This window comes from Varanus komodoensis, unplaced genomic scaffold (genome assembly GCF_004798865.1).
Source record: "Varanus komodoensis strain SLA01 unplaced genomic scaffold, ASM479886v1 scaffold5, whole genome shotgun sequence".
Taxonomy (NCBI): Eukaryota; Metazoa; Chordata; class Lepidosauria; order Squamata; family Varanidae; genus Varanus; species Varanus komodoensis.
This window is the reverse complement of record NW_025336087.1, coordinates 4,283,892-4,298,639: the sequence shown is the minus strand read 5'-3', so window position 1 is coordinate 4,298,639 and position 14,748 is coordinate 4,283,892. Positions and strand designations below refer to the sequence as shown.

Below are 14,748 nucleotides of genomic sequence, written 5' to 3'. Positions count from 1 at the left end.
AGGTATGCGCCTAGAGCTGTGCTTGATCTAGCAGCACATCTGCATTTACACATTGCAAGGACATAAGATGAGAAAGTACCAGTTTCTGCCCTTCCCTTTTTTAAGGGTTTGGGCACAATCCTGTGCAAGTTTAGACAGAAAAAGACCTTGAAACGCGCAGCATGCTGAGAGTTGTGGGACTTGTTTTTTTTTTCTTCCGACATGCATAGGATTGCACCTTTATCCAGTGAAGGGAACAAATTCAAGGAACTCATATACGTGTGTAGCAGACACAACATAACATTTAAAAAAATACCTTCAAACTACTTTCCTGCTAGAAAACAATACTTTGCAAGGACAACTATCAGACCATCAGGATGCTCCTTCATAAAAAAGGATCTCTTGAGATACACATTGTAAGCAACTTGCATCCACACGAGTCTTGTACAATATAGCACAGAGAAAAGTGACCAGGTGACCTCCAGATGTTTTGGAATGATACTCCTTGACTATTAGCCATACTGGCTGGGGATTGTGGGAAGCTATGCCTCTGCTTCCTTCTAATTTCTGGTAAATTTCTAGACAAGTTAAAAAGCTTGAGTTAGTGGGACTGGGTGTTCACATCCTCCATTGAAAGAACTGATTGTTCATTTTTACTCCCTGCTTTGTTCTTTAATCGGTTACGAGTGGTAATATGGGGCAGACACCTCCAATCCAAATGAGAGGGCTGTGGAGGATTGTGCCCCACAGTAGGTCAGGAGTTGGGGAATCTTTTTCTCCACAATTGATGCATTCAGAAATGAGAAGTGGATCATGTATCATACCAGCAAACTCAAGGAAGTGCACTTCCACACAGCCTTTCCTTTCATTCCCCAAAACACAATCAGCACACAGGCTGGGTTTCGACAACACAATAACATAGAAACAGAGTGAGTCAGAAGGGGTCTCCCGGGCCATCTAGTCTGACCTCCGGCACCAGCCGGCTCCACTCACGACATGCCCACCATGTGGACATTCAGCCTAATAGTAACATAGAAACACATAGAAACAAATAAACACTCAGGAGTTCAGTGTGGGTTATTGCTGAACCATGGTTGATTATGTTTTCTGAACCCAGCTGTGCTAACAAGCCATGGCTTGTTAACTGTGAACATCCCAGGAAAAGAACACATGGTTTGTTGTTGGTTTTTGAACTATGGGATATTCACCATGGTTTGTTATCTCAGCTTGGTTCAGACACCATAAAAATCCATGTTTTCAAAACAACCTATGATTTAACAACAACTCACTTTCAACCCTTGTGTGTGGGTTATCATGTTTGAACAGAGTCTCTTACTCATCCCCTTCTCCCTGCAATTGAATGGGCAAAGATTAACAGGTTTAAATGTCCCCTTTTGCACAGAGAGACAAGTTCATGCTCCCCTTGCCCATGCTGATGAGCTATGGGAGAAGGGGAGGCACTTCACAGGTATGACTTAAATTTCCAATTTAAATTTCATCCCTTACAAAAAACAAAACACCAATTTTATTGACAACATTATTTATTTGACTGATAGCTCCTCCATTCTACCAAGAGAAATGGCACTCAAGATAGATGGCATTTAATACAAAATAGCAAATAAAATGCCAAAAAATGAAGAAATCTTAATGCAATGAATAACAATGCTTTTGCAATCCGATACTTCCTTTTTCCAATCAAATTACACTCAGTGACAGCTTCAGTGAGCTCTTAAACAAGTCACAATCTTGACAGCTTTCCACGTAGCTCTTTGACTAAATGTTGGGAGCACAATTGTGCTGGTGCAGAAGGCAAGCTGGGATCACCCTCTCCCCAGATTCCATCTTCCCATGGAAAATTGCGGCAACAGTGGTGGGAGAAGTAGTGGCTACTGTTGGTCATCTGTAGCAGCCTATGGCACATGGGCCGCCCATCTGTACTGTAGGTCAACCTTCAGATCCTTTCTGGACATCTACCTCTGTAAAGGTAGTATAAAATAGCCGAGTCAGAATTCACATATCTGCTCAGCCTTGTTACTGGGTGACCTTAAGGCTGCTCAGTCTGCAGTATGGGAGATAATACTTGCTTACAGTTGGATCCCCAGATGAGGTTAATTGCACTCCATTGTCAGTGAAATTAATGGGACAAATCCAGAGAAATTGCACACTGATTTCAATGGGGCTTAAGAGCAACTAACTTAAAATGCAGTCCTGTACCTGTCTACTTATAAGTAGTCCCACTGAAGTCAACTCATCTCACTTTAAAGCAAGTGTGTATAGAACTGCAGATTTAATCTGGATCCAATCCAGTATTATTATTCTAATAGTGTTATTAAAGCTGTATTTGACCACACAAACTTCATTTGGTAATTTATAGCAGTAATAAGCTTAAGAAATTTTCAACTCTGAAATGTAACATGAAAGGCTTTTATTGTTGTTTTGTTCAAAACAGACTCCAGGCAAGATTTCATATTCACATTTTGAAAGTTGCATTGTGAAGAAGCCGTCAGATCAATTTCCCGTTGCTAGTAGTCCAATTTCCACAAGATGGCAGCAGGTGTATGCCAGAAACCAAGCAGAGCAAACTTTTGCAGAATGTCCTCCAATGGAACTTTCCACCTCGAATGATGGGTCTGACCTGACAGGGACAGTTGAGAAGATCACAACACTTCCAGGTTAGTGCAGAATGGTGGGCAATGCTTGGAAAGTGAAGTTATTCTGCTTAAATCTCACTCCATAATTCTAGAACAGAGGTACAAAACCTCAAGTCTGTGGACCAGGTTTGGCTCTCAAGGGTCCTGTCTGACCCTCTAGAGGTGCCCAGATGGCCCTGCCCTACCCCCTTTCCCCCAGCCACCAGTCATTTGGTGGTTTCTAGACTTTTGCACAGGTTCTTCCCCATTCTGAAAGTACATACCCCACGCATCCCTGGACCATGTTTTGAAACTTGGTACAACCATGTCTGAAACATTATTAGAAGGGCTTCTTTAATTAATTTATACCCAGAAGTCCTTTACTCCTTTATTTACTGACATGACAGAAACAAGCCAAAGTAGCATGTAGGGCATGTGTACTAAATCTGTAAAGAACAGGAAATACTCTTAAGTAGAACCACAGAGCCATAGAAAGTTGGTCTAGTAAATGATACATGTGGGTTCAGCTGTGATTTGGGCATGCATTTGGTTACAGTGAGAATTATATGAATACTTCAATGCATATCAAACAGCATGGGCTCCAGGCTTGCCAGATCTTTATGCTAAGGTTTTTTGCCTCTTGGAAACTTCAGAATCATGAAGAATAAATGCAGCCATTTTGCTTCCCACTTTGACTGGTTTTTTTTTTTTTTTCATCCACTTCTCCAGATTCCACTATGCCACACTGGATGTTTTATTTATTATATAAACAAAAATATTTAGGAAGATTTACCATTTAGTTATACTGTTATGGTATGACTGTGTCATATATTCATGTTTTTTAGTGTCTTCTGACATACTTCTTGAAGCCCCCAGCAATGCATTGATAACATTTACTAATACCACTAAATTGTGTGAAAACAGTAAAACACAGAAACAGGTATGTAACAAAATATTCCTGATATCATTACTTCTGTTTTCAGGTAGCTTTCATATGAATGGATTCTAAGTCACTTCTCAAAGAAATATTCACAGTGGAAATTTACAAAAAGGCCTTTCAGTTGTTGCTGTTAGGAAAACAGCTGGAAAATGCATCCCTTTAAAATTTCAAAAGTGTACGTTTAAAGAGGTACTTCCTGTTGTGTGGGTCTTGCAGTGAGTTGCAGTTTAGATGCGAGGACAATCTCCCTCCCCTGTGCCAGCTCTGCTGATCTGTGTAACTAGTACTGATTTGAGTGCAGATTTGGTTTCTCTTTCCTCCATGTCTATGCAAGGCTTCTGAACAATCAACTATGAATCAGTGCACCAAAGCACTATGGCATCTGATATCTTATGGAAGCGCCATAAGAAACAGCCTTATCCATTGGTCTGTCTGGCTCATCATCATATGTTCGAGCATTTTCCAAGCTGGTCATTCCAGACTTGTTGGACTACAATTCTCATCACCCCAGCCAGCATGACTGTGATGGATGGGGATAGTGGGAGTTGTAGCCTAGAATCTCTGGAAAGCTCCAAGTTGAGAATGATTGGTCTGTTCTGCAGATAGTGGTTTCCTAGGTGTTCATGTATGTTTGTCTGTCATCATCTGTTGTGGAATTCTTTTGAATGGAGATATGAGATCCAGCCTGCCATGGCACTGATATGCACTGCCACACAGCTATGAAGCTTTCCACTGTATACACAGAAGAGATGGCTTCCATTTTCTTTTGATCTTTCTGTCTGTTATACTTCTTCATATCCTGTTACAGAAATGGCTTCATCAGAGGCTAGTAACTGGAGGCAATGGGCATTGCTGTTCTGAAAAAGGAAGCAGCAAGATCTGTGAAAAACAAGCATGCCTTTGGAAAGGTATGGTCTAGATCTAGTTAAGGTTAGTGATGTGCATGCAGTCTGTGGAAAGGGCTGAACCACATCAGCTCTACAAAAAGGGTGAGGCAATGGGCTTCTCCTTATAAGGCTTTTGATCACCACTTTATCAAAGCTTCCAAATTCTTTGCAGGATTAAAATTGGATCTTTTACATGTGCTTTTTTCTGAGGGTTTTTTGGTCTGTCTGTCTTCGTGTTCTATGGTACACCTATAAGGTGTACTAGCAATACAGCTGAAATGCACAAAGGTACTAGCTCCTCATGACAAAATTTCCAAATAATGCAAGCCTTCTTGTATTTAAAAAAGAAGCTGTGGAAATGACTGCAAAGCACAGGAGAGACCCTGGAGGATAACAATGCTGTATCAAACACCCACAAAATACTATGAGTTAAGAATTTTGTATGCACAATAAATGGCCCAGGCAGAGAAGCCCTTCAATACTTTACACCAGTTTTTCCGAATGGTTAGGGATGATGGGAGTTATAGTCCAACACATCTGGAAAGCACCAGGTGGATGAAGGTATTCCACACAATTGCTTCTTCAAACTAAGCAGTGGTATTGTAACCAGGCTCTGTGGGATCTTAATCAGGATCATAACCGCAAAGTACCAGCCAAGAGCCATCTCAAGGCTGGCTGTGCTCCTTCCTCCCACCTTCTTTTTCAGTTAGTCGTGGTCTTTTTCGTAATGCACACAGACTTCACAGTCTGCATACATCAGAGATAAAAATGTGATCACAGAGATAGATGTCATGTGGGAAGCTATTTCCGGAGGTTTTGCTTTTAAGGGGTCTCTTTGATGGGAACTTAAACCAAGAGCAGCATCTGTTTAGCAAAGGAGTTTATTGCTTCACTTGGGGTTTCTGAGGTTACTGAGCATCTCAAGAAATGTCTCAAAAAATGAGACAGTTTGACAAATACAGAAAGCATTTGCAACAAGAAGCAAACTTTCAAAAACTTCAGTGCCAATGATGTACAACCTAACGGATAGATTTCCTTCCTGAAGAATGCTTAGTGATTAAAGGAATGAAAATAAAAAGTATACTGAAGTTCAAAATTCAGTGAATTTCAAAATCAGTGCCTTAATATCTTTGAATTATAATATATACTTTGGCATAAGTAGTGATAAGGGGAATGAAAATGTTTTAATAATAAATAAATAAAATAAATGATATCTGATGGTCCCTGGTGAGATTTCTTCCTATATTCTTATGTTCCTGTTCTCTTATGCAAGCAGATGCACAAAGAACCTGCATGTACATGGGTTTTGCCAGCTTCTCCTTTAAGCATCTTGTTAAAGTTCATGAAATGCTGTACTAGAAGGTCTCCAGCCTTTGTTGTCTAGGAATGCTCCCCTTCTAGTGAATGGAACAGCCATTGGCTTAGAAGCACAGGATGCTCATTCAAGAGTAGCTGGATTACCTTTTGTATATGCTTATGCATGGTTTTACATTTCAGATATGATTATGAACTGAGCTGGCTCTGCTGAGCATAGCCTTCTCTTGGATCTTTCCAGTTGTTGTTACTATTATTTATTAAATAAAATTTTATCCCACCCAACATACTGGAGGCTGCCTTAAGGGAGCTGCTGGGAGTTGTACGGCTTTTTTTGTCTAAACATGCAAAGGATTGCACTCTAGGAGAATATAATGTCTTCTGTGCAGCTTTAATGAATGAGTAGTTAAACAGTGAACTTCCACCCACAGGATGTGAGGATGGATGCAAGGTGGAATGTGATGCCCAGGGCATTTCCGCTCATGCTAGTGGCTTTCCACACCTGGAGACACAAATTAGGTTCCACATTACAGGTTTATGCAATGACTACTGTAAGTTTGTATTTACTCTCATAAAACATTACATTTGTTAGTTAGGTGCAAACTTTTTAAACCGCATAGCTTTCAACAGGAAAGAATTCAAATGGAGCTCACACCTCTTTCTGCTTTTTTGCCTGTCTGTCTAGCATGGTAATGAATTCTTCATACTCTGTTGACAAAAGATAACTACATTAGGAGCTTCATATTCTGTGACTGGAATGAATCATTACAATACTTAATATGCATATTTTATTTTGAGATTTTTGTACTGGGAACAGGTGGGCTAGAGAAATGGGAACATAGTTATCATTATCTATCAATATTATTCATAGCTGCTATATCCCTCATTTTTGCATTGTGCAAGGAACCCAAAGTGGCTTCCAAAGTTCTCTTCCTCTACATTTTATCCTCACAACAACCCTGTGAGGTAGCTTAGGCTGAGAAACAGGGACAGGCCCAAAGTCACCCAGTGAGCTTCATGGCTGACTGGGGACTAGAACCCAGGTTGGGATTTTTTGGATAATTACTATTTTGGAGTAAATTTCTGACAGAGAATGTGATAAAAGCGTCTTCTGGAATTTTCTGGACTCAGTCTGTTGGCCCATCTAATCCAAGGGTGGGCAACTCTGCATGCTCTGAGAGCCAATGTCCACCCCCATGCCACTCCATTCTGACATAATCCAAAATACTGTGGCCAACCACTATAAAGCTCCTGCCTAGGCTTGTTGTTTCCCAACATATGAAACACTGAGGCATACTGGCTTGCTGTCATCACTAGTGGCCACTGGTAGATTTATCCTCCTCCATGCATTGGTTCAATTTCATTTTAAAGTGATATAATCTAGACTATAATCTAGTCGTCACATCTTGTGCCAGTAAGTTCTATAAACCCATTTTGTTGCCTGAACGGAATTCTCTGCATTCAAAACTAGATGGATTCAGATCAGACCCAGATAATGCTCTACAGCTGGAACTAAGTAGGTTTATAACATTGTCAGCATGAAATCACATCCAGCAAATTCCCACTCAGTCATGAAGAGCACTTGGGTATCCTTGGCTCATGATCTCTCATCCTAGCTTGCCTCATAGTTGCTGTGAGTATAAAAGAGAGGGAGGAGAAAAGAACCATGGACACCATTCTGAGCTCCTTGGTCCTGGAAGGTGACATATAAATTTAATAATAAATGTGGGCTATATAAATTATTTGGAGCTCTTCAGAAAGAGTGAGATTTGAAGTAAATAAATCATTGTTCCATTATTTTTGCAAGCCAAGTAGGGTAGTCACCAAGTGGGACCTTTCTTGTTATTGTTATGCTCCATCAAATTATCTCTAACTTATTGGCAACCCTGTGCATCACTGCCCTGCAAAATGCCCTGTCCTTCACAGTCTTTCTCAGCTCTTGAAAACTCATGGCTTCTTTTATGGAATTAGTTCTACCTCCTTGGTCTCAACTTACCCGAGCATTATTGCCTTCCTCATTAAGTCTTGACTTCTTGCGAAGTGCCTGAAGAATAAGAACGAAGAGACCTTCCCTAGTTATTTTATAAAAGTGATATATTTATGCCTTAGTTTAGGATCTTCCCATTAAAACTGTAAATTTCATTGTGTTTTAGACTGAATTGTGTTTTTAGATATGAAGAAACATCTTAAGTTAAAACTATTCCTTGTACCTTTAGTATATGTATTAAATATATACTTTTCTCCCCAGATCTAAACTTATTGGACTGGAGCAAAGAAAACCTCATTGCTCTTGCTCTAGGATCTGCTGTACACATTTGGAAGGGAAAGGAACCCCAACATGTTGAAAGCATGAGTGTGTGTCCCAGCTCCAAATATATTGCTTCTGTAGCATGGATGAAAGAAAATGCTCACCTTGCTTTTGGCACAAGTGATGGAGAAATGCAGGTGCTGGGTACTTACTTGCATTTTTTCATTTTAGATAGAGCAAAATGGTACTACCCATATCTCATCCTGTCCTTGAGTTAACATAAATGAAGAAATCTTGATTTTACTGGAGGCCATGGTTTGGCCTGGCTATAGTACTTGTGTCCAGCTTGTTCATCTCAGGATGCAGTTCTTGCATGCGTGCAGCTCCCAGAAAAAGGCCTTGCAATATGGGGAAAGGCTGCAGTGGTAGAGAACCTACTTTGCATGGGGAACATCCCAGGATCAATCCCTGGTGTCTCCAGGTAGGGTTGTCTGAAGCCCTGAAGAGCTGCTGCCAATCAGTGTACAATATCATGAATCAGACCTGGCATAAGGCAGCTTCCACTGTACCCCATGAAACAAGGGCTTCTGTGTGCAAGTTGTGGTCCATTGAAGTTGGTAGCTGTTCTGCTCTACACCTCTTGTGGTGAAGGCTCAGAGTCTTGGATGCCAGTGAGTCATAGATTACAGGATCCCACTGTGGAACAGTGGTTTGAGCAAGTGAGGCTTCCCAAGGAGGCAGGAACTAGAACAGGATGGTACCATGGAGAGTTCAGAGGACAGCTAGTAGCCTGACAAGCTTGTCAGTCTGCTGCTGAAATAGACAACAGCGTTACCTAGGGGTCTACTGACTAAAGCATTCTCTCTTAAAGGAGCCTGGTCTATTTTATCAGCCACAAGGTGCCATGGCACAGGGCTGAGTGTGACATGCTGGTGTATTTGTGGCTGGAGTGGTCAGAGTCCAAAGATAGCAATGTGATCTCTGGACACATGGAGACAGGTCTCTGGGCCCTGATGAAGTGGAAGCCTTGTAACTGAGTGTTTCTGTAAATGAACAGCTAACTCAGGGGCCTCTTCTTCCAAGAACAAGGGCTTAGTATTCTAATTCATGGCCATGCCCCATTGCATTTCCAATCAGGTTATATGATAATGTATAACTGTATATACCCTTGGCAGTGGGATTCAAGCTGGTCACAATTTCATTGGATTTACTCTAAGCATGATTTTTTCTAAGCCTGACTAATTCTAGATCTGATCCAATGTATCTGGCTCAAACTCAGCGCATGTAGTTCTTTGTTTAGTAAGGAAACAGCAAATGGATACCTGACTGAACATGTAGACCTCCTTGATAGAGCATGGTGTTTGCCACTGTGGTGTCTTATAATGAAAATGAGGATTTTAGCTAACATTGTGGCTGTATGAGCATGTAAACAAGTATCAGTATCTATCATAAACAGTCTAGGATTAAAAGGATGTGATTTTGTATATATAATTTATATTGATAAAGTCCTGTATTGATTTTAACTTTTCTACTATTCAAGTAGAATGAACACTAGCATTTTCTTTTAGTAATGTTATACCTGAGCAAACAAGTTAGTTGACATTAAATGACAAGACAAAGAGTGCCGGTCAGGGTATAATTATGTTACTTAATTATGTATTTATTGTTCAGTTGTGGGACATTGAAACTCAAAAGAGGCTGCAAAATATGTTTGGCCACATGTCTGTAGTTGGAGCCTTGAGTTGGAATGGTTACATGCTTAGCAGGTGAGCAACAAAATATATTATTTTGCCTCTGTGGAAGCCTGTAGAAAATAAGGACTTATTTTACAGATGTAGAAAGAGCCGCTGTAGAATTTAAATTGTATTGAAGAAGAGAGAATGCTATTCTGTCTGTCACCCAAGACAAAAAAAAAATTGTTTGCAGGTAATGGTGGCATTTGGTGACAATTTTTCCCATGGTTAATGGGAATGTACACTGTGCATAAGTCTCTTCTGGTCTAATCAGAACTGAGGGACTCCTTAAAGATATTCCAGTGTGTGGAATATTTGGAATATTAAATGTTTCCAGGATTCAAGTTTGGCTTTCACAGTTTTATTCCCTGCAAGAAGTCCTTACAGCCCATAGGACCCAGGGTGGATTGGAGAAACATAACATATGAACCGGACAGTTACAGGGCAGTGACCATTATCTGGATGCCTTGAAATAACGTAGCCTTGATCACAGAATTTGCTGCTAAGAGTGTTAGATCGGTTTTTACTTTCCATCTGAACCCAACTATCATGAACTCATACAGTGACTCTTCACATTAGTTGCATTTTCTAGCTTGGTTTTTGCTTTTGCTTTGTGCATTCAGATGCAGCCAACATTTAACACCTACAAATTTGTGTGAACTGAAAATAGTACTTTTTTCAGCTTATCCAATTCGGTTGGAATTTTTCATGGGTGATCTCTTCCTGTTGCTACCAAGACTCTTGCCTGTTTTTCTCTTTACAACCCTCTAGCATTAAGTCTTCCATCCCACTGTCTTCCCCATGGTACTCCTAAACAGCAGCTGGGAGACAGTACACTGAACAGAATGTCCTGACCATATGTTAGAGAACTTGGGTGGGAAGGTGTACTCACGTCTCATATGTGGTATTCCTATGGACAGCTGGTCGCCCAGTTTATGAACAAAATACTGAACTAGATGGAATCATGGTCTCCTCTAGCCTCATCATCATTGTTGTCATCATCAATCCCACCTTTTTCCCACTTATAAGCAACTCAGAGTGACTTACACAGTTCTCCTCCTCTACATTTTATCCTCACAAAAGCTCTAGGTTAGACTGGGTGATTGGTCCAGAGTCATCCAGTGAGCTTCATGGCTGAATGGAGATGAGGACCTGAATCTCCCAAGTCCTGATCCAACACTCTCACCACTATGCCACACTGGATCTCAAAGGCAGTACTCTCAAAAGCATGGCTCCTTTTATATTCTTAATAAAGGTGGTATTCCATAATAATAAGCTGCCTAGGCCTTAATGGGGGGAACCTTTGACTTGTGAACTGAATTCACCTCACAGAAATTCCCAGTCTGGCCTTTGAAGGAACCTTGGAGTTGCTCATCTGTGAAAGAGTTTGTTTATCTGTTTAGTCATCCATATGACCCTAAGAATATTTAAATACTCCTCCCCTAGTGACTTTCTACACCATGTGGTTGGATCCTTTGAAGCAGCCCCCAGTTACATGGGCTTTGTTCTTGAATAAGATGGTCCCAGATGGAAGAATTTTTGAAGTGTATGTAAAATACAATGTAATTTTGAGAGAGAGTGACAGAATATTGCAAACTAGCTTTTATCTATCTGTTGACAGATAAATGCTCCATATTAAATGCCCTTTCTTGCTGCTTATATATGAGATAAGTACTGACAGCTTGTAAACTTTTGATATTGGATATTAATAGGAATATTCCTATCCTATCCCCAGCCATACGGGAATTTCATTGAAGTTTGAACAAATGTCAAAAATACCCTTTTTACAAAGTGATCACATTTTTGCAGGGGATAAGCTTGTACATTCTTGAACTTGCCACTGCTGTTGCAAAAACTGGCCTTTTTGGAAAACTTATTCTTTAAAAAGTCATTTTCCATGCTTTAATTAGTGGGAAAAAGCATACATTTGGGTGCATACTTGGAAATATGCTTATGTTTTCTGTATCTTGTATATAAGCAACAGTGAAGCAAAATAATTTTCAAGGTGGTGGGGGGAGGAAATCCTCAAAAAGTTCAAAATCACTCACTCACTCATTCATTCATTCACCAATACTACATTCTTTCACATTTGGTAGTACTGTCTCCTGTTGTCTACAGTGGCTCAAGGCTAGGATACATTTACCATCATGATGTTCGGACAGCTCAGCATCACACTGGGATGGTTAGACAAAGCAAACAGAGTGTTTGCAGTTTGCAGTGGTCTCCCAACAACAAACTGCTGGCTTGTGGTTCTAGTGATGGTCTACTGAATATTTGGTCTAATGATCAAAGTGTGACAGCATGGTGTAGGCCACTGACCTCAGTACTCCATTACTCAGCAGTAAAGGTAGGATGATAATATGGTCTGACATTTTATGACATGTAATTCAGTCAGACTTTGTGCTACTGTTGCCTCGAAGTGGCATTTCGAAATTGCCTTTTGCATGAAACAGGAAATACATTAGCAATTTACATATTTGCCCTTGGAAAATTTCTTTAGAACAAGCTAAACTGATTTATAGTTGCCTGATGCAGTTGTGCAACACTAGAGAAGCACAACTTTGAAAAGCCACGATGCCCCTACTTTTCCTATCCTTAGGCAATTATGTGCTGACCGTGGCAATCTTCAGTAATTGCCACAGGAGGTGGAATGAAGGACAGATCTTTGCACATCTGGAACATAATCAGCATGAATGACCTCAAAACTGCAAATTCAGAATCTCGGGTGAAATCTTAATATGTCTGCTCTGCATGTTTTAGCTTTCTGAACTTGCGTTTTGCAGCAGTCTGTCCATTCACCTTATTAGTTTCATATACGAAAAGAGCTGCTAGTCATTTAAAAACCTGGCTGAATGAAATGAAAGATGAGAAAGAGTTGTGACTTTGTGTGGGTGTTATTAGAAAACACTTTGTCACATGAATGTGGAACAAATATTAGGAATGGAACAACCTCATAGGTATCAGTTTTCATTGCAATGCACTTGACAAATTCAGATCTTGTAATGGCAAATGCTGACCTGATTGCTGGTCTTATGCATTTTGTTCCAGAAGTTGAATGATCAAAATACTTACTTGATTTTGGATCTCATTCTACAGTTACTCTGTTTCTTCAGAAAAAGGAAAAGGTGCCATGTCTATCTTACATGCATTTTCCTGTACAGCATACTTAGTTCCACAGGCACGTTGGATTAGTACCAACTCTCAGCAGTCACAGACAGAAAGGACAATAGTCAAGGATGCTGATCTGGAAGGCATCAAGTTGGGAAAGTTGACTTCTGTTCTACAAGGAGTATCCAAAAATTTAGTTCAGTCTCAAAAGCAGATGAAATGTGTACATGGCATTCCACACAGATGAAATGTGCCTTTTTACATACATTCCAGATATGCTTCCTACTCTGGTTGCCAAACACCAAAGAAATAGTAACAGGACAAGACCATCCTGGGAATAAGATAAATATCTGGAAGTATCCTATGCTTTCAAACTCAGCAGAGTTTTATGGTAAGCATGTTGATAACCACAGCCACTCTGTCTACGTAGTTACACTTTTGTTCAGCATCTGATCAATGAGCCTATTTTCACTTTGCACTGAAAATTTCAGGGTGGTGTTCCTGCCACAGCTACAGTAAAGCTTGAATTGAAGATGATTTTTAAAAGAGTGCCACTTAAGTCAGAGATTAAAACACTTTAATAATTTACTTTCCATTAAGCTGGGAGTTTGGAATATAGAATATTTACTGCTGGAAAATACAATAGAATATTTACTACTGCAGCAGGACATAAAACCAAAATGGCTTAAAATGAACAAGTTCAGATATCATCAGTTCTGTGAATGATCAAAGTGTAAAAGAGCCTTTGGCTAGCTATGTCAAACCTGCTCTCCTGTTCTGAGCCAGAAGTGGTCTGTTAAACTCATCTGAGAGCAAAAAAGGGTTGTTGGACCCTAAACATTAAATCAAACCAATATTGACTGGGCTTAGGCCCAACATACTAAACATCTTCTCTCTCTTAAGAGAGCCCTTCTTTTCTTTCCTAGAATTTTCATGGCAAATGGGAAGGTCTCAGGAATATTCTCAGTTGCTGGATGTCACTAGTAGACTGGATGTATCTAGTAGCCATAGGATTGTGCTGTCTATTTCTTAATCCTCCAATTAAACCAAGTTAAATTGACTGTCATATTTGTAGCATACACATTTTATTTCCTCTCAATTTCTTTTATGTATGGAGGAGGCTGGATGAAATGCATTCGTTTTTCTTATTTCATGCACTCTGCTCTTCAAACACTGATAATTCCAGTGCACTCATATGTGCATGGTTTTAAGAGTATCGTGATTGTATTATTAGCTTTGTAGTGTCAGAAGCTCGAGTTTCTTTTCCCTCCATTTTTAATCTTCACTTTTGAGCTGAGATCCAGTGGTGCAATCAGCTGGATGCAATACTAAAGTTCTTCTGGGACTGCACCAGGTGTAGGTGTTGCACATTTGTGTTCCTACTGCTAATGAACAATGATTTCACAAAACTATTGCATTTGAAAGGGAAATCTAAATTTTCTTTCCAGAGGAGTAGCCATGTCAGTCTCTTACAAAAAACAGAAAAATGAGCAGTCATTGGCATCTTAAGAACTAAAGCATTTATTGCTACTACAGGCCACTTCACCATGCATCTGATGACATGGGCTGTAGGCCACAAAAATGTCTTAGTCTTTAAAGTGCCACCAGGCTCTAGAATTTCTTGATATGTCAGAGACATTTCTCTGTTTTATCTGAGAGGTAAGATGCATTGGTCATTTTCCACAAGTAGTCTGTTAACCATGTAAAAAGGTTAAATGGTTAAAATAAAAGAAACCGCAAGCTGCTTTCTCAGAAAGATAGTTCATCTCTGTGCGCTTGTGGACAGAGAGTAATTTCTGAGGCCATGACTCAAAGGGCTGTACCCAATCAAGTTCAAGAAATACTTCCCACATAAGTGAGAATCATCCCCATATCTCACTAGAACTTTGCATATGACCATCGTCTTAGT

At 40.0% G+C, this 14,748-nt stretch overlaps 1 protein-coding gene across 1 annotated transcript in view; it reads left to right on the top strand.

The window, feature by feature from the left end:
• The window catches only part of CDC20B (cell division cycle 20B), a 31,138-nt gene that overhangs the window by 11,457 nt on the left and 4,933 nt on the right, over window positions 1–14,748 (top strand). Inside the window, 9 exon segments of the mRNA XM_044446114.1 lie at window positions 2,429–2,651; window positions 3,455–3,549; window positions 4,262–4,457; window positions 6,182–6,301; window positions 7,999–8,195; window positions 9,670–9,764; window positions 11,850–12,078; window positions 12,331–12,456; window positions 13,113–13,230. Coding sequence (XP_044302049.1) covers window positions 2,429–2,651; window positions 3,455–3,549; window positions 4,262–4,457; window positions 6,182–6,301; window positions 7,999–8,195; window positions 9,670–9,764; window positions 11,850–12,078; window positions 12,331–12,456; window positions 13,113–13,230 — 1,399 coding nt within the window.